The sequence below is a fragment of the Bombus affinis genome, chromosome 10 (genome assembly GCF_024516045.1).
Source record: "Bombus affinis isolate iyBomAffi1 chromosome 10, iyBomAffi1.2, whole genome shotgun sequence".
NCBI classification, from domain to species: domain Eukaryota; kingdom Metazoa; phylum Arthropoda; class Insecta; order Hymenoptera; family Apidae; genus Bombus; species Bombus affinis.
In genome coordinates this window covers 7,385,718-7,408,690 of record NC_066353.1, presented here as the reverse complement: position 1 = coordinate 7,408,690, position 22,973 = coordinate 7,385,718, and the positions used below count along the sequence as shown (strand labels likewise).

The 22,973-nt window shown below is 37.8% G+C and overlaps 1 protein-coding gene and 1 long non-coding RNA gene across 3 annotated transcripts in view; one reads left to right on the top strand and one right to left on the bottom strand.

Annotated features, from left to right (window-relative positions):
- The window catches only part of LOC126921404 (inhibitory POU protein), a 62,220-nt gene that overhangs the window by 22,194 nt on the left and 17,053 nt on the right, over positions 1-22,973 (bottom strand). For both annotated transcript variants that reach the window (XM_050732966.1, XM_050732969.1), the window contains exon 3: positions 3,848-3,904. In XM_050732966.1, the coding sequence (XP_050588923.1) occupies positions 3,848-3,904 (57 nt within the window). The remainder of the gene's footprint in view (positions 1-3,847; positions 3,905-22,973) is intronic.
- LOC126921405 (uncharacterized) lies at positions 6,876-7,473 on the top strand. Its single transcript, XR_007712318.1, has 3 exons — positions 6,876-6,996; positions 7,064-7,222; positions 7,313-7,473. It is a non-coding gene; the product is annotated as an uncharacterized LOC126921405 (long non-coding RNA).

Here is a 22,973-nt window from a genome sequence, read left to right as displayed (position 1 = left end):
TTAAATTTCCGATACCAGATGCTAGATACACATCTTTCGTTGTACGTATATGTAATTTGTTTGCATTTTCTACTACATTTTTAAAACTTCTTGTAATCTGTGTGTGTGTGTTCTGTATAGAATAAGTATCAAATTAGGCATACTCTATAAGCCCTGAGAATTCTGCTTATGTCAAAGTCGTAAAATTTGACTCCAAGTCCTTTAATCTACCAATTTTCTTTCAACCTTCTTTATTATAATACGAGTACATTTAACAACGATAAAGATGAGAGAGATAGCGATTTGATGCGAAGCATTTGCGAAGAGAATAGACGAGTATTTTTTAAGAGACGAAACATCTTTCAGCCACGTATGACACGCGAGTCGTTTAAGTAACAGTTGGAAAAATAGCTGATTATTTGTCACGATATTACGATTGGACCTTGATACTTTTAATAGAAAGAAAATTCCAGCAACGTTTCCAATTCCGATACTAAGCTTGCTCTACGTTCCAGAAAGTTGTGTTCCAAGTAAAAGTCGGTTACAACTTGTAAGAAGAGTAGCGCAGTTGCTCGACGTACGAGACTAATTGTTTGCTTCGAAATTGAATTCCGACTGTGCACGCTAGGAAATTGCAATTCCAGCTGTGTACATATTTTTTTAGTTACTTTCGTATTAACATTTTTCTGTCAGAAAATTTGGTATATTCTATCTGTCATAATACTCCTAAGCTACAGAAAGTATAATAGACACGTCTCGCTATAACGATTAACCCAAGTTTTGTCTTTCGGATAATTCCAAAGCACGAAAAATGTCCAATTACGCGTTGAAATTTATTTATTCGACCAATTGTTTATAATGTAATTATAATGTAATTGTAAATAACAAAGTTTTAATACGTACAAACTACTGTAAAAACTACATCGTATCTTGTACATTTTCTGTTAATAATTCCACTGAAGTCGAGTCTGTTGTTCAAATAAACTAGCATTAAAATCGTCTACAAAGATTATAAATAATTTTAAACGATCAAAATTTCTCTACGATTTATCCGATTTATTCCACCATATTTTCCATTTGATTAAAGATATAAACTCTTAATCAACTTTCACCTGTCAATATTAACTCGATTTTATTAATATACGTCGCAATATTATTACGTTATAATTCGTCGCAGATTAATCCGATATCTTGACGGAGTATTTATCGTAGGAACCAGCCAGCAATCGCATTTGCGAAAGAAACTTCGACTCTTATTGTTAGAAACGGTAATCGAATTCTCTTCGAAATCTTACGAAACGAACAAATCAAGTCCTAAACAACAATATGTCGTTTACGCTTGTTTACGATATTGTAATTCATAGCTAGAAGAAAACCGGCGATAAATGGAGAAAGACGATTAACAGTGCTGTAACTCGATTCTAAAAACAGCACCGTTCGTGGACTGTCGGCCAACGGATATCGCGAAATGGGACAATTACGTTATTTCCGTTCGATAACCTACATCGCGAAGCAGTCTGACGTATGAATAATTAAATTCTTCCAGAAAATCTGACGTCTCGCGCGAAAACGAGCAGACTGTACGAATTAACACTTGCATGTCGGAGTAGCGTTTGTCTAGAGTCTACGGTCTAGAGTCTAGAGACTAGAGTCTAGAGTCTAGAGTAATCCGGAGAAGGATATTATCTTCGTTCTCTTCTGGCGTCCCGAATAGTCTCGATCAAATTCGGTTTCACTTGTCACAGTCACAGTCACAGTCACAGTCACAGTCACAGTTATAGTCGACACAGACGCGGCACGACCTGGCCATGGCGCGGCGACGAGCGGACGAACTTCGTCCTCATCGATTTAGAAACGATCCAAATTTATAACGTCGCTCGATATTTACCTGCAGGAAGCTCCGATACGGTGTCTGCCGCGATCGGTCGCGCAACCAGTCGCCGCAGCTTTATTCGGTACCCGCTCGCTAATAATTCATCTCGTTCATTGGATAACGCAATTAACCGTGTATTATTGATGCAAGCCGAGCGAAACGCCGCGTATTGTATTGTAAATTATCACTCGATAAATGCTTGGAGATTGCGACATGAAATATTGCGACACGCGAGATTGCGGTGCAAAGTAGCTGGACGTTGGTCGCAACTTGTTCATGTATCGGGGTATCCATGCTCCGACAGATGTACACGGCGGCATTAATATGCATGTATGCGTATAAATAGATAGGCGAATGCGTTGCTGGTTTAATCGCGAAGGTGGATGAAGGGTTAACGAGAAATAGCTATGAAATTATGGACTCGCTGTTGGTGATTTTTTTTCAAGCGGTGATTTTTAGAAGATATGTACCTGCTTATGTGTGTGTGTGTGTGTGTATATATATCAATGAAGTATTTAAAGAGCGACGTGGATTATTACAACGAGTAACTTTTATCTAGACTTCGTTTCTTCCTTCTAGAAAATTCTCATCGTTCTCCACGTGCATAGTGGTCGGCATACCGAAACTACGCTACAGATAACATTCGCGAGTACGTCTGAAAGAGTATCGCCGCTCAAAGCCGAACCTAAACTCTGTTGGCCGTTGAGAAATTGACGATTTCGACTATTGGCGAAGATACGCTGACATCGACGGATATTTATTTCTACGGATACCTCAAAATTATTTGACTCGATTTACGAATCTTCAGATACATCGCTTTTCTGACAAATCGAAGATATACGACGGTTATGTCATTTTGCAAAACTAGAATAAGTAGAAAGGAAACAAGCGTAGAAAATATAGCTCGTATACTTCTCCGCGTAACGTTTCGAAAACGATAATTCACACGATTTGATAATAGCTATTCGGTGTTCAGTAGCATTTTCAAACCACGAACGCTAGTTACACGCTACTTGTCGCAGACACGAGCGTTTGTTCCATTTGCGGGAAACGTAAGCGACGCGTGGCTCTTTTTACGGCACTCGAACTATCTCGCACCACCTCATCGTATATCTAAATAATCAATTTACTACTGGCCATAATCGTAACCAGGAGTTAGCGAGTTTATGTCAGCCAAGCCACCGTAACTACGTGGCTTCGTGAAGCATAAATATTATGGAGCATTTCGTATAAAATAAAGCAATAGAGTTCGGAGTTATTCTCTTTCCCTTCTTCAAACTCGCCCCGCTTCCGTTTCTCTTCCTTTCTATTTTAATCGCCTCTAATCAACATCGGTATCTTATTTCGATTTCCATTTCACGTATCATATCTATATGTATATATGCTTTGTACTATTAATATTTTAAATATTTATCAACCAATGAATTTCATTCTGATGCCTTCGATGACGTTTAACAGAGATAGAAGAAAAAACGTAAGGTGCAAACACTGTCTGAATTTCTATCGTGCTTGATCGTGCAAGTGGCGTTATCATTTTTATTTTCATTCAATTTTGATTCGATCGTTTCGTTATCATTTGCGATTGCGGCGATACCAAATGTGTTTAAATAAATCGTCAATCATATTATCTTAATTTCCATACTTTAAATGCTACCGTTGTAGCGTTAAATCAACAGTGGTTAATATATTATCGATGAAGATTACGGTGTTAAATTCATTTGCTTATTCTAATTTGTTTTTCTTTCTTTCTAATCGGCCATACCACGAAGCTTAATTCCACGATCGATCGAAAGTTTGTTGGGAAATAATCTTTAACGTTATTTCCTTTTTGTTACGATTCGATCAGATGGACGTTGTTTTACGAGCATGGAGCAAGTCGGATAAACACGATGGAAAAGGTAACAGTGTTTCTTTCCGAATATTTTTTAACTACAATCTAGTCTTCTTATCGGATTAATCACTAGTAAATATCTAGTAACGTGACATTGTACTTACGTTATGCCTCGGTGACCAGGAATTGCACATAATGGAGGCATCTTCCAATATACGACTCTGCAAAACGAAAACATTCGATTTTTAAGTGTTTCATTTCACGCGACATATTTGCATATCTTTGTTCCTCGTCATCTCAAATTGCTACCAACGATTCTTTAATTACGCTTCCATATTTTTGTACGATAGTAGATAATTGATTTTGAAAGGATCCGATATCGTTTAATATATTTATCCACGATCGAAATGAGCGAATAACAAAACAAGCATATACAAGAGATATGAGAAGTTATATTAGTTCCGAATGTATTCGAAGATCCTTTTGCACGTCCCAAGTGTCATTGAACTCCTAGAAATAAATGTCGACTGACTTAGAAACCCGTTGGAGAATGGAAAATTGGAAAGATTTTACAGCGTGACGCTTTCACCTCGATAGTCTGTCTAGACTAGACGTTTTAAATATTAAAAACTTTTGAAACGAAATTATATATTCACAGACATCTTTCACCGTCGTATTCGGATGAATAACTGCTAAATACAAACAAAAATATATGTATTTGTACGATCGAGGAATCGTGTCTTGTAGCAGAACGTTTCATTTTGCAAAAATATGGAAAATAATATCAACTTCAAAGTTAAAAGAAAATCACATCCGATTAACGTCATTGGCAAAGCATAAATGCCCCTAAGACATATACTTTATAGACTTTTGTTTCGGTAAAAATTTACTGCCTCTGAAATAAGCACGTACTTGTATAATTTTTGTACAAAATTTAATTTATTCGTTTATCTTTCATGATATTTATGAGTTTTTACGAAAACTATGTCCTACTATGTAATATTATTATTACGTAAAAAAGCGAGTAATGAATAATAAGAGAATTTAATAAATAAAAGACAATAAAGTAGATACTCGTGACATCTTTATTTATTGTACCAAATAAAATATATATCGATGTATTTGGATCGTGAAATTTAAACAATGAACGAAATCTTCCGCATTAAATAAATATCGTATAAATAAAAATGGAAGTGAAATCTCGACCGAACTCGCAACTATCCAACTGAGTTGTCTATTATTCAAAATCGTAGTACTCTTACTAAGATGATTATATTCGATTCTTCGCAAAACGCGATTCTAACAATTTTTATAAAAAACACTGCGAGATTTTTGACCCCGTATCCGAGAATCTTGACAAAAATATGCTTACGAGTAAAATATTATCAGTAGTTTTAAGAAATAAATCAAAACTATCCAATGCGAAATAACCAAACGCCCTTAAGACGTAACAATGTTGCAGCTTATAGATATGTACATAGAAAGAAAAGCGGAAAAATCCGTATGCGAGCGAACGACCACGCGTTTAGGCTGCAACAGCGACGAAGAACTTTCTATGGACCGGCTGGTATAATCCACGCGGCGAAATATTTCTCCGAGCTGACAGAAATTCATGCATATCGACGCGGTTTACCTGTCAGCAGGGCTTAATATTCATCTGGTTTGCATATTTTATTCCTGGCAATCGCGTAATATGTATATTTAAAGCGCGGTACTAAGATTGACAGAATCGGGCCATTCCGGCGTCGCGACGCCGCCGTCACAAATTAAATGAGTCATTTTAGGAATCGAGCAGAATTAGGTAATTCAATATCGTTCTCATTAGAGTGTCGGCCAATTCTGAGCTCGATCGATATCAATGACAATGATCGCATCATTATAGAAATCGCGACTGACATGAATTCCTCGTCTCTTCGCACCGACGGTTTTCATTAAATAGCCAGATTTTTCAACTTGCTACGGCTATTTTTCATGCCAATAGCATATCACGATATCGCTGTTTCGCGAATATTTTATACGGTCTTGTTGCTAAGCTTGTTGCAACGTACATACGTACATACGTATTTATAGGTACTTGTATATCTTGTAAAAATGAAGCGCAACGATTATTAGCTGAAAATATCGATACAAAGATATCGACTCTCGCTCTTTCGTTCCGCTCGATTATCAAAATTTTAGTCCGGACATTTATGTGCCTATCGCGCCTGATATCAAGCTTAAATCTGTAATTACCGTGTAGCGGCGCAGGAGTCAAAGGACGACGCGAGTGGAGAGCTACTCGCGCTGTTGTTTTGCCTCAGGACATTGACTTAGCCTTGACTCAGAAACGTAACGATAAATAAACTCCGGGCAAAACAACGTCGCCGCTACATGCAGCCGTCGAATGAAGAAGAATTTGAATTTTTCCCCGACCAGTATAAATAAACGGACGCGATCGCGAGCGAAGAGTATCGAACAGTATCTACGGAGTATCTCCGAGTATTTATCGAGTTACGCGACGAACATTAACGAGTATTTATTCCGCGATTTATATTTTGTACTAACGACTCACGTATACGGCTGTACATTAATTTATTTATTTATTCGAAATATATTTCGCACTATCTATCCTCGACCAAACCTTCACAACCGTAATACGGCAATATCGAACATTTCATTCACCTATCGTAGTTCGTACTCGATAAGTCACTTTCGTAATATATTCGCAACTTCGGTAACCAATAACGCATCTATGTCTATCTAGTACATTGATTCGCTTTTACTAAATTTATTTAAACTAATCGCCAACGACGCAACGATACTTTGTCACTCTCTAAATTCGTATTTAGAGAAGTGGAAATTGAACCCTGAACGCCAAACACGTAGCCAAACAACGAGACTGAGGAACTTAAAAAATAGAGTTGATCTATTCAATTTGTAAACGGTCGTTTATCCATTAACGGTAAAAAGGGAGCAGCCGCGAAGTAAACTATTGGTACTGTATTTTATTCGATAATAATACTAATTTACGTGGAACCACAATTTTCGCACCATCGTGATGCAAGACAAGCAACCGCTGTTTACCAGATTAACCAAACTGTTTAGGTCAAAGAACGTTATTCGTACTGTTCTATGGAATAGCCATACGTTGTTTATTATTCTGCGGCTTACTCGTATATCTGAAACATCGTTTAGTATATGCTTCGGTGAAGCCGAAAATTCTACCGTGCTAATTATTCAACGTACCCGTCTAACAAAGGCGTCTGTACACGCACGTTTACAAGTTGTATGGACAAAAATGTTGTTTCATTTTTCACTTTTTTATCGAAACTCTGTAAGTCTACAAACGTTGTGACGCGTGAATCCCTGTGCGTATACCTACATATCTCTACTGTTCGCAGGTGTGTCATCAATCAACGCGTACGCGGCTGTGTTGCGCGTCTAGCGTCTATGCGCCGAGATACTACATATGTACCTTGTGTATGCTTTGCCAGAAGTTGTACACAGTGCATCGAGTGCAAATACGAAGCTCGGACAACATCGATAACACACACGCATACGTAAGTAATGCACACGCGGATAGGGGCGCGTGTATGTCCGCAAATTTGCCATTGTTTCATTCATTAAAACCTTGCTTTCCTCTTTCTCAGAATTTTAAACCTCGACTCCAGTGAAATGGAAATATTCTAATTTTCTGATCCGAGATACAAGTTTTATTTCAACTTGCAGCACGTGATCGAAGCCAATGATAAGTACACCTTTCTCGTTTCCTTGATTTTCGATAATGTTATTTGTATAATTTTTAAATATAGCTGACGAGTCGACCAACTTATGTGAGAAGCTGTGCCTTAGTACTCTAATACTTGCACCCGCGATATTATGAAAATGGTAAAGAATACGAGAAAAGCGTTTAACGTAGATGGCAAAAGCAAATAGAAAAACAACTTTGATAACAGGGGATCGATCGACAACCTACCGAATTTTAAAAGTGCTTTTCGACAGAAGATGGGAGATTTGACCAATCTTGTTCCCCTTGTAATTTTTAATCATAGAATACATCATCATATGTTATTCAAATTGTAGTACTGTTTACAGCGTCTGGAATATTTTAGGACTTGACAGTGGCAGTTCAGGAATAAATATAGTTGTAAAACTCCATTTGGGCGTAAGATATACTTATGTAATACTATTGACGCGATGTCTGCAGAAAATAATAAATTTTAATTAAACCTTAAAAATATTGGGAACATCGTATAATTATATGCACATATAATATGCGCATTACGAATTTATAGATTGAAAATCAAGCATTTAATCGAAGTGTAAATATAAAGGAGTCAGACGTATAGACTACCGCTAAATTTGACTGCTATTGCATAAAAATAACTTGTACTTTATTATTTAGCAACGGCATAAATTCATTGTTTAGTAAAATGATACACTGAAACTATGAATTTCTTAAAAGGGGAATTTAAAATAGAGCCATTTGTCGAAATCCAAAGCACGTTATGATATATTCATCAGCTTGGACTCGGCTTATAATTATAGGAAGATCCAGCGATAAATGATCGCTTTCTATTAATAATTTCAAGTACATATGTGTATTCTCGGTGATTTTGTTTAATATAATAACGGTGTTATTCTAGTATCGAGCGAAATTATGTCCACAGTCAGTAAGAGAATTTTAAAAATAATTCGGATGAAACTTTCCTACATTTTATCATAGGTACGTAATAATTAATAACTCAAAACATATTCGCAATGTGTTTCTTTTACATCTCTATACCCAAGTAATAAAATACAAATTCTTCTCAACCTTCTACCACATACCAAAGACTCTTACACCGACCAAAATATACAAGGGAAATTCATCGCACATGATCGTATACCTATTTCAACGTGCAAACGATAAAATACTAAACCTGTGTTCTCCATCACGCACACTGTGAAAACTTACACCGTGCAACAAGAGAAAAACCTTTCGATCCATCGTTTATCCACGTTATTACGAGTATTTCAATTTCCCGTAGAATTTCGAATTCTCGTTCCGTATGTACATATGCGCTGGTGTATACTGTATACTGTATACTGTATACTGTATACTGCATACTGTATGGTGTACGCCGTATACGAACTTTACAAGGATGTGTCTGTGCCTGTGCGGATTGGTAGGCTGCGTCGCATCGCGTCGCCTCGCGTCACGTCGTTGCTGTACGTATAAGAGATGCTATATGTGCGTGCGTGCGTGCGTGCGTGCGTGCGTGATGCTCGCGTATCACGTGCACTGTGCAGCGCACTGTGCAGTGTGCACTGTACACGGGGTACGCGTATCCGTTTCCGAGACGAAACACATTGGCGACTCTCGTACGGGCAAACAGCCGCAGTCGAAACAGTTTGCCCGGCTAATTGATTTTCCTTGGCATCCTCGATTCGGCGTAACCGGTCCATGCAACGCACCGCACCGTCCAATATGTGGAGACAAGCGCTCGCACGAGCACACGAACGCGTCTACATCGACAAATTCAATCGGATACGGAATACTGCCGTTTGATTATCAGACAGGGCTGCGCCCGGCCGATTGTAAATCAGCCGGAAAACTCTGCGCCGCCGAATTATACGGAACATCGTCGATCGTTTCCACGATCGATCGCATATCGTTGTACCGATGCCTTTGTATAGTATTTTCTACTTCGAAATGCAAGTTGGCAATGGTACTATCGCTCGTTACAAAGAAACCACTCATAGAGGATTCGCGAAGGAAAGACGAAATACGGATATCCTCGGTTACGAGGGAAAACTGCACGCTTTGAATTCTGCATTCCTCTAACTCCCTTCTTTGTTTATTTTATGAGACGAACTATATAATCCAAATTGTATCGATTTGCGAAATATCTCTACATAAATATAAATATGTGACGAACCTTTTTTATCCACTTTTATTCGGAAACTTTTGTATTTTATTTTCATTCTTCTTCCACGTTACTTGCTACTTCTATGGAACTATTAACTATTGAAAAACGATGTACATAGTTGACCATACCGCGGTATACCAAGGAGAAAAATAGAACAAAAATAAAAGTTTTATTTGGTATATATTACAATATCCTTAAAGATTCGAAGTTACTTAACATATCGAACCATGAAAGGCAATGAAAATAAAAGTTCTGGTCCGGAAAAAGAAGAGCGATCGGACGAACTGTTCGCTAGAGGCAAAGGGCGCAAGCTTCTTCGCGGAAGTTTGACTGATAATTAACTAAATTTACCAAGGGTTGCGAGTCAAAGTGTGAAGTCGTGTTCCAAGTCTTTCTGCACTTCGACGCTCCACTACGCTGGTTAATAACAAATGAGCCGAGCTTCGCCCCTTCACTTTTGTTATAATCGGGGACACTTGCTCCCTTACAGTTACTGTCTACCATTCTCAATTATTCAGTAGATTCGTTTGAACCATTCTAAACATCGCTCGGATGTCCTTCTCCTTCTCCTTCTCCTTCTCCTCCTCCTCCTCCTTCTCAGTCTTAATACATATCTCAATTTTCATTATCGTTTTTTCTCCCTCTACCAAACTTAGAAATCCTTTCTTTTACTCGCCATCGTAAAGGTATACACTTAAAGTTTAACATTTTTAAGGAAAGTGCGTGAAGCAAAGTCTCTTTCGCTATAATTAGTAAAATTCTTCGCATAGATGCATACAGTGAAATAATAGAACGTGATTCCATATAATTGTATCTACTCGAGCGTAATAAATAATTGTTTAATTTATCGTTGAAATTATTTAAGGGTTATCTATCCAGTACAGGATACGTAATACTTAAATTTTATTATCGACCATTACTTTTTGTCAAGTTTTTGTTAAATTCATGAAAAATTAATAAAATATGTCCATTAAATTTATGATTTTATTGTTAATAAATCATACAATTTGAGAACAAGAGAACATAAATCGTGATGTTGTATTTTAAACGACTTTCTTTCACCCAATTACTCTATAACCAACAAAAACGCAGCAAAGAAACAAATAATTTCTAGACGATAAATCGTAATATGTACATACTTTAAATCGCATATTTCGTGCCATTTCAAAGTGTCTAACGATATTTGATATTTTTGCAAGTATGTATGTTATTAAATAGCTGGCGTGAGAATATATGAGAACCGAGTTTTCCAATCGTAGCAGAGGTGCAGCGGATAGATAGCCATGAGAATTTATGTTCACGCGAGTCGTTACTATTTCAAGTGAAAAACACGGATCTTGACGAAGCGCGAAGCGTCTAAGAGCTACCTAAAGAGAATATATGAAATTTTGTAATGCAGTATTCTGATTCGTAGACGCTCCTTCTCGTCCCGAGTCAACTCTTTACCCAACGATTTTTTGCTTTTAATGCAGAATGCGATTAGGATTAAGTTGCCGTTATACCAGGCAAACGTCATTTCGCTCGATCCATGCTGTAAAACGAATTACTCCAATTCCGAGAATTTCCCGGCATAACGTTACGTAATTTCTTTTCCTTATATCCATACGTAATGATTATACAGTTTTTTCGTATTCTTTTTATTTTCTTTTTTTTTTTTTGCGCGCGTAATGTAGGATCCTTTGTAAATAAATAAGTACATAGGATGGTCCGTGCATGTAAAACGCAACGATGTTGCTTTATTATAGTGCTTGAATAATTATAATTATAATTAGAGGACAAAACGTGTCAAACATAAATTTATTTATTTAATGGGGTTGTTTTGTACTTAATTCTCAAGTATTGTCTTTTTATACTCGTTATATCGGATAATACGATACGCGTTAAATAAAAATACAGATTCGTTGATCTATCATAATGTGCGAGTTTACCGTAAAGCGTTATCGAAGAATTTCAAATAAACGTCGAAAGAAAAACTGAACGAGCAAGTTCGTATATCGTTAAAATAAAATGTACGCTATTTGCATTTCAAATTTACACTACCGATTTGTGCGAAATTTTTGTAATACTTACGTAAATGTGAAAATTAATTATGGTACACCCATGCTTCAAAAAATCCTTTCAAAAAATTCAGCAATTGTAATATTAATAAGGTTCCGTCGTCTTAAATTTGCCATACTTTTTAGGAATCTAGATTCTAAAAGATAGAGGTTTAGCATAAGTTTCGATAGCGCCGATGCTGTCGACGTACCGTCGCGTCGCGTCGAAACTTTGCCCGAACTATTTCTCTTTATACCACTGTTGTTAATGCATATTCTACAATTAATATTTAACATTTTTCAATAATTAACGAAGAAACTACATGAATAACGTTATCGTAAACCGTTCATTTTTCTATTGTGTATTATGTAGTTACCCGATTCATTTCTTATTCATTTGCGTGTTATGCGGTACATGTATGATTCATTATGAAAAGTGTTTCGATCAAGTTTATTACAAAAGCGTAAACTTCCGATACTTATTTAAACGTATAACTTTCCGAATCGTTTAAAATCGGTAAATCGTTTAAAAGTATAATTACGCCAAATTTGCGCACATTTTTGTTATTTCATACAGAAACGCATACTTTGCCTGCGATAAATGGAATATCTACGTGTACCTACCTACTATATTCTACTAAAAAACTTGCTTAACACGCAAGTTGTCAAATCGCCTATGTATCGTTCCCATAATTCCGATCTTTTTACAATTCATCGTAAACACACGATTGTTAAATTCTTTCGATATTAGGTTCTTCTCCGTTATCAAATATTCAGCCCTTCGATATCACGAGGAAACGTTACTTTTGATTTATCGAAACTTACTTCGATATCCTATCCTCGATAAAAACAAAAATATCCGAAGGATCGATGTGCCTTGTGCAAAGTCGAAAGGGTATAGGTGTATGGGACGCGTTTAGCTTTCCCACGATCTGTCATTGAAGCGCTTTATCTTCGGTCGTGCATGATTTAATAATACCATGCTAATTCGATGGTCAATAATACATATAAAGTATACTGAAATTATCGTTCCAATCAATATGAAGCCGCGCACTGTTGCTGCAGTATCATAATTGTTATCCATCACGTGATGCATGAAATCTAGCAGAGAAATTGCGGCTTTCTAATCTAACTTTTTACAACGTCGCTCGTTTATCGACCAACGCAACGCTACGTTGCGAGTTCCGAGTGTCGTTCGTTTAGTTTCGAAACTTTCAGCCTTCTTACGTGAACCGTTCCCTTTTTTCTTTTTGTTCGTACGCACGTATGCGAAACTGGTCGATCATCGAAGATCCTCACATCGTTCAGCGTTAAAGACGCCGTATCGTATTGTATAAGCACGAACAAAGTCACGAATCGTTGCGAAAATGGCACTTTGTGCTCGTCAACTAACGAAGTAGATGCCTTTATCGATACGAAATTTCACTTGTCGCGTCCGCTTTACGTGTACGCTGTTTTATAGCTATTTAAATTTATGCGAACGGAACAGCAAAAGGCAAGGAAATAAATTTTACGATTCTGACCTTTCTTCCACGGTACTTGCGCGGAAACGCATAATATTCAAATTATTTGAACTTTGTAATTAGATCGATCTTGCTACGTTCTTTCGGTCGTTTTTCACCTGATTCGATATTCCTCGAACGTTAAAAGATATCTCGAGTTCGCATAAAATATGAAAGAATTGTTATCGATGTGCCAGATTTCTCCTTTCAATTTTACGTTAAGCACCTTCTTCGAATGACAAAAGTCTTTTCGCTGGTTGAAATACGAGCTAAATCGAAATACCTTTCGATTAATTTATTTTAATTAAAACGATATCCGTTTCCAGCTCGATACGATATCTACATTCCCCTTCGACTTTACAAATTTTCTACTCCTTTGATCGCTCTCTTGTACGCCCTCGCTAAACGCTCACCTCGATTTATTCTATTCTTAGACGTTGTGAAATATTCTTAACATTTACATAGACAAGTCGGTACGTTAAGTACATACGAGTATAGCTAAGAGACGCTTTCAGCGTACAACCCAATTACACGTTCCATTTTAGAGAAGGTATCGAAAATTGTTGCATAATCTGCGATCTGGCTACGATAATATATATATACTTGCGTCGGTTGTATCTGTATTTTCTAATCTGCTCGTCGATCCTATCCTCTTACTCCGCATCGAACAATCTCCGTTGATCTGATTATCACCGTACATACGTTATACGTGTATCGGTAATCAGGCAAAGAATAGTCGATAAATCATATTGCGTTGAAACGACCAACGAAAACGCACAATCGAACGCAAGCAAACAGCATACGAAGGATAATTGGCGACAAGATCTAAAGATCGGAAAGTGGAACCGCGCGGTCTTCGAAAAAGTGGAATTCTTATCGGCACGCAAGGGGGTGTCGCGCGGCCGATCCATAAATCATGATGATTCGCTTTATGGTATCTACAGTTAAGCCAAAATTGACGGTTGCCAAGCGTAAAAATCAGTGATTTCGTTACCACTATGTATCGAGGGATAGACACGCTCATTGGCTACGTGCTGTTCCGCCCCCGCAGCCCCGCCAATCAGACCAGCCGCTCTCTCTCATCGATCCAGACCATCTACGCTCTACGCTCTACAGTTACACCTACGCTATACTCTGCCGCCATACTCAACTCGCCCATTCCCCTATCCTTCGTCGACCATAGATCGGTCTGGTCTAATTGTAAGACTCTGCGAAACAAAATTCTATGCACGGCAGAAATTGTTGATCAACGCTACTCGATCGGAAGGTTGGCCGTTGGTCGCGTCTCTTGACAACGTGCCAGAAAGAACTTACGCTCGAGGTCTGTTCGTCTCAGGAACATTCTACTTTGATCGCTGCTAGCAAGAGCCGTCGTTCGTCGTTTCGATCGAACACGCGGGAACGTTTTTCGCTTTCTTCTTCTTTCCATCGGCCGACTTATTTCTCAGCTGTATTTGCATATATCTTGTAACAACGTAATTTTACGTACGACGGAAATCGTTGACTAATAGGTAGTATCGGCCGGTGGTTGTGGTCTGATTCTACATATAATACACGTGGGTATATCTACGCGGTCGATGTAACGTCAGAAAGATGGATTTATGTTTCGACAGAAGTTGCAATTCGATTCTTTTGATTAAAATTAAATTATTTAGGATTTAAATTATTTAGGATGTCACGAATAGCTAATAATTATGGGATCATTTTTTTTTTTAGCGTGCAAATTCAACAAATAGGAGAAATTAAATTAAGAACGTATAGCTGTTTATTAAGTTTGCTTGTATTCCTTAAGTAGAAGAAATTCACCGGTGCGTTGATTAATCCACGTCGATTTAGCTTTATTCGATGCTTTTATAAAGTTTCGAAATACGTACTTGTAAAGCAAATTTAAGTCGATCTACTTTCAATTAGACGAGGAAGATTTCTTGAAGCAACTGTAATTTATAGAACAAGAAAAGAGTAGAATAATTTAACAGGAAAACGAGTTCATATTTCCTGACGTTCATTGTATAACTAAGCAATGTAAGACTGTAAAACTGCTTTTGGAACGATATTACTTATTAAACTTGCAAGTAAGCTTAATTTTACTTATGACTTGTTTGCGTAGCTTAAAATTCAATTCGTAAGGAACGAGTATCGTAAAAAAATTTTTCCAAATTCGAAAAGACGAACTCTTACGTTATTTAGCCGCTTATTTCTATTTTATGGAATTAATAAATGATCGTAACAAGTAGCTGAAATAAACGTAAAGTTAGATTAGCCAACCGTTGTATTTTGTTAATACGTATTCACCGCGAGAAGACAAAGTTAGTAGAAATAAAAATGTACTCGTACACAGCTCAAAACGACAGAATTCCAAAAAATCGCTTCTTTCGCCGGATGATAGGAAATATTTAAACGAAAGACATTGCCTACGCTGCTCGAAGATTTTGAAAATAGTTCGTGCCTCGCTAAATGTCGCGATCGAACTAATAATTATACATCGGAACTTGATCGACTCGACGTTCGAATAAAATGCTGGAACTGTGTCATGAAAATAATTATTTATCCAAATTGATACGAAATGAAAGCTTAAACACACCGAGATCTCGCGCTCGTCGTATCGAAGCTACGAAATTAGAGTTTTTCTCGGAATTATCGAACATCGATTTCTCTCTGTGTACTTGCAAGATATATCAATTATGCGAAACAGGCTGCCGGATGCTATGCTGATCATATTTAAACAAACGAACGCGACGATTTTGAAACTCGAGTCGCTTCAACATCTCGCACCATTAATTACCGATTATTATCGGAACTACGAAAAAATCATCGACCCTCTAAACTATGCCAAACGCTGCATCGATCAAAACCCGAATACATTCGAATCGCTCGAAAGTAGCCTGAATTATATTTTATAATTACCGTCGTTATCAAGCGATAAGAAATATATTTTGTGCGATAGAAAACAAGTTGGACTATATATCGTTAAGCGAAAGCAGTTCGACAATCCTATCGCGATCGGTAGAATTTTCGTACCTTTAAATAGCTTGTAACAACGTCTAGAAATATATTGCTAAACTTTTCGAGAGTGTCGTATTATTTGTTACGCCAAACGAAGTGACCAGTGCGGCATTTCGCACGAGACTCTCGCAAGCGCGATGAATTGTTCTTAAGTATGACGGAGCGATACTCTTGCGTAATCGTTCCTCATCCATCATGATTATTTGACAACAACGGGTGTAGATTTCCCAGACGAAAGGATAAGTTTTGCTATACATCCAATACCTATCGTACCTATCGTACAATTTATGAATCGTTGTATTAGGTCATCCCATAAGTTCGTGCCGAGTTTTGTGTATACACTTCATGCGTCGATTTATAAATATACGGCGATAAGGGACCAATGCGCTTGAAAAATGGGAAGAACGTTGTACAACGAGAGGGGGATTACATTTTTCCATGAAACTGAAAGGTATGTAAACGATCTTAACATATATAACCGCTCGAAAAACGGAACGAACTTATGGGATGACCTAATACATTAGCCAGCATATCGAAATAGCACGAAAGTCGAAGAAATTGTGTTTCAATCCCACGTTTTAATCTAAATATCTGCCTGACAGTGTTGTGATATTTTAATACACGAACGATAAACGATATCGATCTTCTTAATTTTTTATATTAACGCTACTAATAGATGACTATGGAACTATCGTCTATACATGTATTATCAAACCTCGGCCAAAGTAATTAGTAGTTCAAATAGTATTATACGGTACAAATTAGCTTTGGATGATATTTATGATTTAAGAATACACGTATTCATACATTAACGATATGTACATACGTAGATCTCGTGTTGAAATATAACATAGATCGTCACAGGAGTTTACTGTCCTTACGCCCCGTGTAATTGGTAACACCTTGTCGATTATTGCCCGGTATACATCGAATTTTTCGAAACGATCGTACAGCGTTCGTTGATGGAAAATTGTAAATGGCCCTCGAGAAATTTCAAGAAATTTCAACGTGTACCTATGCGCACATACGTGTGTACCTCTATCTACGTAGAAGGCAAACTGCGCGGAAAAGTATCTGTCGATATGTTAAACATTTTAAAATTAAAACATTCCGAACGCGATCAATCGCAATCGTAAATACATCGGTATAGATTTTACACGAATCGTGACATTTGATAAGAACATCTAAATACCAAGCTGATAATCTATCAATTTCATCTTATACATACGCGTGAGAAGGAGGAAAGACCAGAATAAAAAATATACAAAATTTAAAGGAACACGCGACAAGAATCCGTACTAATCATCAAAAGTGATTATCTACGTTAGTTCTATCTGGTTAACACGCAGCCTCGTCATTACTGCGGCCGCGGTAACGACCATATATAAGTATATGTATAGTATACGTATATGGCGATGGCAGAGTTTCTCTAATGGAGGTCCACTTCCATCTACTCAGCCCTGCGCACCTATCCGCGCAACCCTATCTACGCCACCACTCTGCCGACTAAATTCACCCTCTCTTTCCCATCTTTGTCCTCCTCTCGTTCATCCTCTATCCTCTTCCCCACGCGCTTTCCTCGCCTTTCTCGCATCAGCCTATCTTTATTCAATTTTTGCCTCGTTTTCTCTTTCTCCTTTCTCGGACTACGATTTCCACGTTCTCCGCCTTCTCCGCCTTCTCCTCTTTCCCTTCGCAAGTATCGTCTCTCTCTTCTTCGTCGCTTCTCTTTGTTTTTTCGCCCAACTGTGCGTTTGATTTGGTTTGTGCCATGATTTCTCCCTTCGATCGTTTCCTTTTCTTCTACCGTATCCGTAAAGACTCGTTTCTACGAAACGCGATATTTCTCCGTCTATTGGTAAATCGAGTTTAAAGAGTATTTGATCTATCGAGGACCAATGTTGCGTCAAATAATTTACAAGTACGGCGTATTTTCTTCGAGATTATGGCAATTAGAAACGTTTCTCTGAAACTGTCTGTATTTGTAACACCTTGTGTCTGCGAGTAACGTCGTTAAATACGTTGTCCGCGCTTTAGAACGTTCGTCGATAGCGATACAAACGTTTATCGCGGTACATCCAAGTGCAATGATCAATCGCAAACTAGCAACGATAAAGATAAAGACGAATCAATTTGCGTTATTTTACAATTGGAAGAAACGAGCGTTACGATGTTACGATATTGAACGTACAAAAGAATCTTTCTGATCGTCGCTTCGTTTCATATTCCTAAATAACGCGCTGCCTTATCTTCTACTCGTTCAAAGATATCGGTAGATATGCTTCGTTCCCAGCAGACCGTCTTGTTCGTCGTTCGTCTCGCCTCGTCCTTATCCCTTTCAAGTTGGCCAAGTGGTGCAGTGGCACTTTCGTCTGACTCTCTTTCCACCTCTCACTCTCGAGCTGCGATGTTACACGTCATTTCAGTTGGCCGGAATGTCGCGGCCTTCGTTTTCCATTTTCGGTGCTCGGCGTTCTTCGGCAACGCTTGTCGTAGCTGCCACACCGCGCTGGAAACTACTTTCCGGACCTCCGGCTGCCGCACCGAGGTCGCACCGAGGCCAATTAATAAAATGGAATCTTCCAGCTACAGTTTTGACTTCGTTGCGGATAAATTAGAGACGATTGTCGCGTAGCCATTAAACGTTCGTCACCTTTTTTACAAGAATCATGGGACACTAATCGGATTAAGGTTCGTCTTTTGCTTTCTTTCGATCGTCGATGAAAATGTAACCCACAGAAATTTAAACGTGAAATTTCATCGTTTTTTCGAATATCGAAGACATTACATATGTATACGCACATTACGCATATATCAGGTTGGTGTAATTTGGAATTTCGTTTTTTCAAATAAATCTTTAATAAAACGTATTTAAACGAACAAACTTCCGTATCGTTCGATGAACTTTCTCCCAACGACTAGTTATCTTCGTTATCCCTAATTTAGAAGAATTAGCAATTTTAGAATTCGAATATTTTTGTAACGAAACTGTTAGAGCTTCTTCGTTCTCACGTGCTTCCTTTCAAAGTAATTCGTGTATTGGAAAATTATCCAAACGTGGAGTAGAAACAAAATATGAACAAGCATAACTTTGAGTCTCATATATCGTGATAATTTTTTACGAAATTATTTGAACAAATGATTTAACTACGTAGTCGAATTTTGTTTTAAAATTTCCACTCTGCTCTGCCTGTTCGCGAACGTACTCGTATTGTATTTAGTTCCGTAGCAATAATTTTGTAAATAGCGACTTTGCTTTCCATTTGTCGAATTCCAGCTTTCAACTTAAATTTATCAGGCCCATACCGAGCGTACGTAGCTTTTGACGAAAAGGTCAAACTTTTACGCACGAGCGTTAGCGTAACTTGGTAGTTACGGGTATTTTATCGACTTTAGCTACCACCCAGAACTACTCGCGTATTCGTTTCAGCACAAAAATCACAGTTGACTCGTGTCGTTATCGAATAACTTATACACAAATGCACGTATTATCGGATTTTATCGCGTATTCCGCTGTAGAAAAAAAAGGTTTTCTCGACATTGAAAAACATTTTGCGAACGCCGTACTGGCTTTTTAAGCTTTACGCGTACTAAACATTCGCATTGTTCTCTCTACGCTGAAAAGAATCTTTGTTGGTGAAACGAACAAAAAAAAGAGCGATTTAAATTCGCGGCCACGGATTTTAAAGATTCCATTGTTGGGCCACTATAATGTCATTTTATAGGAAAATATTAAACTGTTCTCAACGAGGCTTTCCGATTCTTTGCCAACGATTTGCTTTCTGATTTAATAATAATTACCGCTGTTTGCCTTTGCTTCCCGTTGATTTTAAAATAACGACGTAAACGATTTCTGTTCGACGCTTGTAACACAGGATAGCCGAAATTATAGCAGCGATATTAAAATATCGTAATTTATTTTATTTTAAGGACAGTTCAAACGATCTTTAATATTCTCGAGAACGTTGAAAAACTAGATTTTAAGAAGCAATCTAAATATTTCTATGATTCCTGTTTCAATCGTTATATTTTTATAATTATTATTTATAACGATTAATTTGCTCCGTATTTAAATTTCGAAATTCCAAACGAATTGCAATATCAGCGAGTATCTGCTAAAAGTAGCGTAACAGTTAAAGGAACGAGTTTATGGTAAGAAATAGAAGAATAAATTCAAGAAAAACATTTAACAACGATAGTCCGTTTCTACGAAAGTTTAATTCATCTTCTTATTACCTTCGTTCTTCGTATCGAATAAATATTTAAAAACAGCTATTAACCCTGTAGGTATTTGGTTGATCGTTGTGTCAACCAATGACTGATCTTAAAGCGAGCCTGTGACACTCGCGCGAGTGTACGAGTACACGTCAAATATATGCTAACGACGGAAAGCATGAATATTTCAGGGTCTATACGCGCTAGCCACGTACCGAATAATAAGCGAAATCAAATTGGCCGCCGGCCTGCTCATCAATAGTTCATCACTTTTGCAGACGTTGCGCTCGTTACAAGCTACGAGCCTGTTAGCGGCCTGATGCTTTATCGAATAATACTGTTTTCAAAGACGCAACCGGCTCTCTATGTTTCTCTTTCTTATTTGCCTTCGATATTACGCATTCTCGAGAAAATGTAATTTACAAGTTTGATCTTACGAATTAAATTGGAAATTGTTGAGTTTAATTTCTAGAAAGCACGGAAATATAGTTGTTGCACACGGTAGTATAGCACAGCATACGTAGAAAAGTAACAGGTATATTATTTATGAACTTGAAGTATAATCGCTAATAAATTTATTTGATTAATTTCCTTTTGATATTAGATCATTTATACGTATACGATTATTTGTCGAAATTGTACATTTCCAAATACTCGATACTCGAAATTTCTATTTCTTATACGATGTACGAGATAGGTGTCCTGATACTTACGCGGGAATGTAGAAGCCGAAAAGTAAATAATAGGATAACGTAAAGTACAAGTTGTCGCTAGGCTGCAGATTCGTATGCATTTGTGAAAATTTGGAAAACGAAGATATATGTACACGGAACGATATGACAGGTAAAACGATTCGCTATTTAGATTGCATTTTTAAAATTATTTTCAATAACATTCGTAAGAGTATGATTTTGTACAAGTGTCCGCAGTCTACTTATCAATTTTAGAGCGTTTCACGTAGCGCGGATCGATACGTCCAGCCGAAACGAGCCGTGTTATTGACCCACTTATAAAAACAATATACCTACGTAGACAAATTGTTCTATCGGAGACGCGGCAGAGTGAGAAAATAATTCGAGTGGCAAACGACACGTAAATTCGGTGGGCACGTAATTGCAATAGCAGTAATGCACTTAAGGAAGGATGAGAGGGGAAACAACAGTGGGCAGCAGCTCGGTCACGTGGCGTGGCACGCGACGACACGTGGCGGCGACAGCCAACTGTAGCTTGTGTGTCGCGTTTGTATCCGTGGATAGGAAACTTTTCGTAACAAGAGGATCTGGTGGTATGGTGTAGCTCGTAGCTGTAGGTCGAGAACGGGACGCGTCTTTACGAGGCAACCGGCTACATCTTTCGGGTACACGAAGGGCGGCCAATATCCCACCGGGGAGATGAGCGCATTAAGAAAATTGAAACGTCGATTTGTCCTCGAAACTCGGCCTGACGATAATTTCATTAAGACCATAGGGATGAGGGACGAAGGATGAGGAACGAGGGAGCAGGAAAGCCCGGCACGTTGGTAGAATACACGGCCGCGAAAGACATTGCACGGTCGATATTACTTTAACCAGAGATGATGCTAATTTCAACGGACGTAGCCAGTTTCCAAGCGGAAGCATCCACCCTCTGTCCGGAGAGAAGAGACTTCCATTTATAAAGCGTCATACCGGTCTGCTGTTTCGCTACCTTTAAGACCAGGTTAGGCCAGTGTGATTTATGAGATCGATCTCTGATTGATATCGTGGCTTTTCATTTATAAACGAATCGTAAAGATTGATCTCGATGTCGAAGAGAGATAGGAACGTCCACATGACCGTCCATCGCTATGGTACGCTTGCGGTGTTTTTCGATTGCTCGGAAGTCACACTGATCAAGTCGAGAAGCGATGTGACGTTGCAAATATTTTGCACGACTTTTCTCGCAACTTATTTCACTGCACTTACGCGTTGCGTCCCTCTACGACAAGAGAGCTGCTGGAAGCGTATAAGTTGTTTACCGACAGGCTACGTGTTATGATAGTAAACGCATAAAGCTCTGCAATCTACTAATTATACCGGTATATATCAAAATATACCAAATAACGAAATTGAACAATCGATAAAAAGTAGAGCCAGAGAGCCTGATTTTTATTAACGCTTTCATTATTTCTGTGACCGATTCGTTAAGAGTGTATCGAATTGCAAACACAATGAAACAAAGTTTAACGTTCGTTTATTGAGATAATGAAATTGACGGTGCTCTTAAATTACGTAGTAGATGTGAAATTCGTTATACGTACGTTTATTAAACTCGTTAGGTATATCTAATCGTTAGATGAATCAAGAGGAACGCGATAAAACAGCTATGAGACTAATTGTAAGTTGCAAGAGCTCTAGAGAATCGAGAGGAATAAATGCAACACGAAGGAAAGTTGAAAAATGACGTGTTAATTATATTACATTAATTTAGATAATTTCTAATTTAAACAACGTATATGTAAAGCGATTAATATTTCTCTGAGAAGCAAAGTATCCTTCCTATCAGATATATCTCGAAGACGATCGTTTTAATACGTATTTATCTCAATTTGGAAAATTTGCATCAAAATGAAACAAAAGTTACCAAAAAGTAAAGAACGCTTTTGGCGCGTTATTATGAAAATAT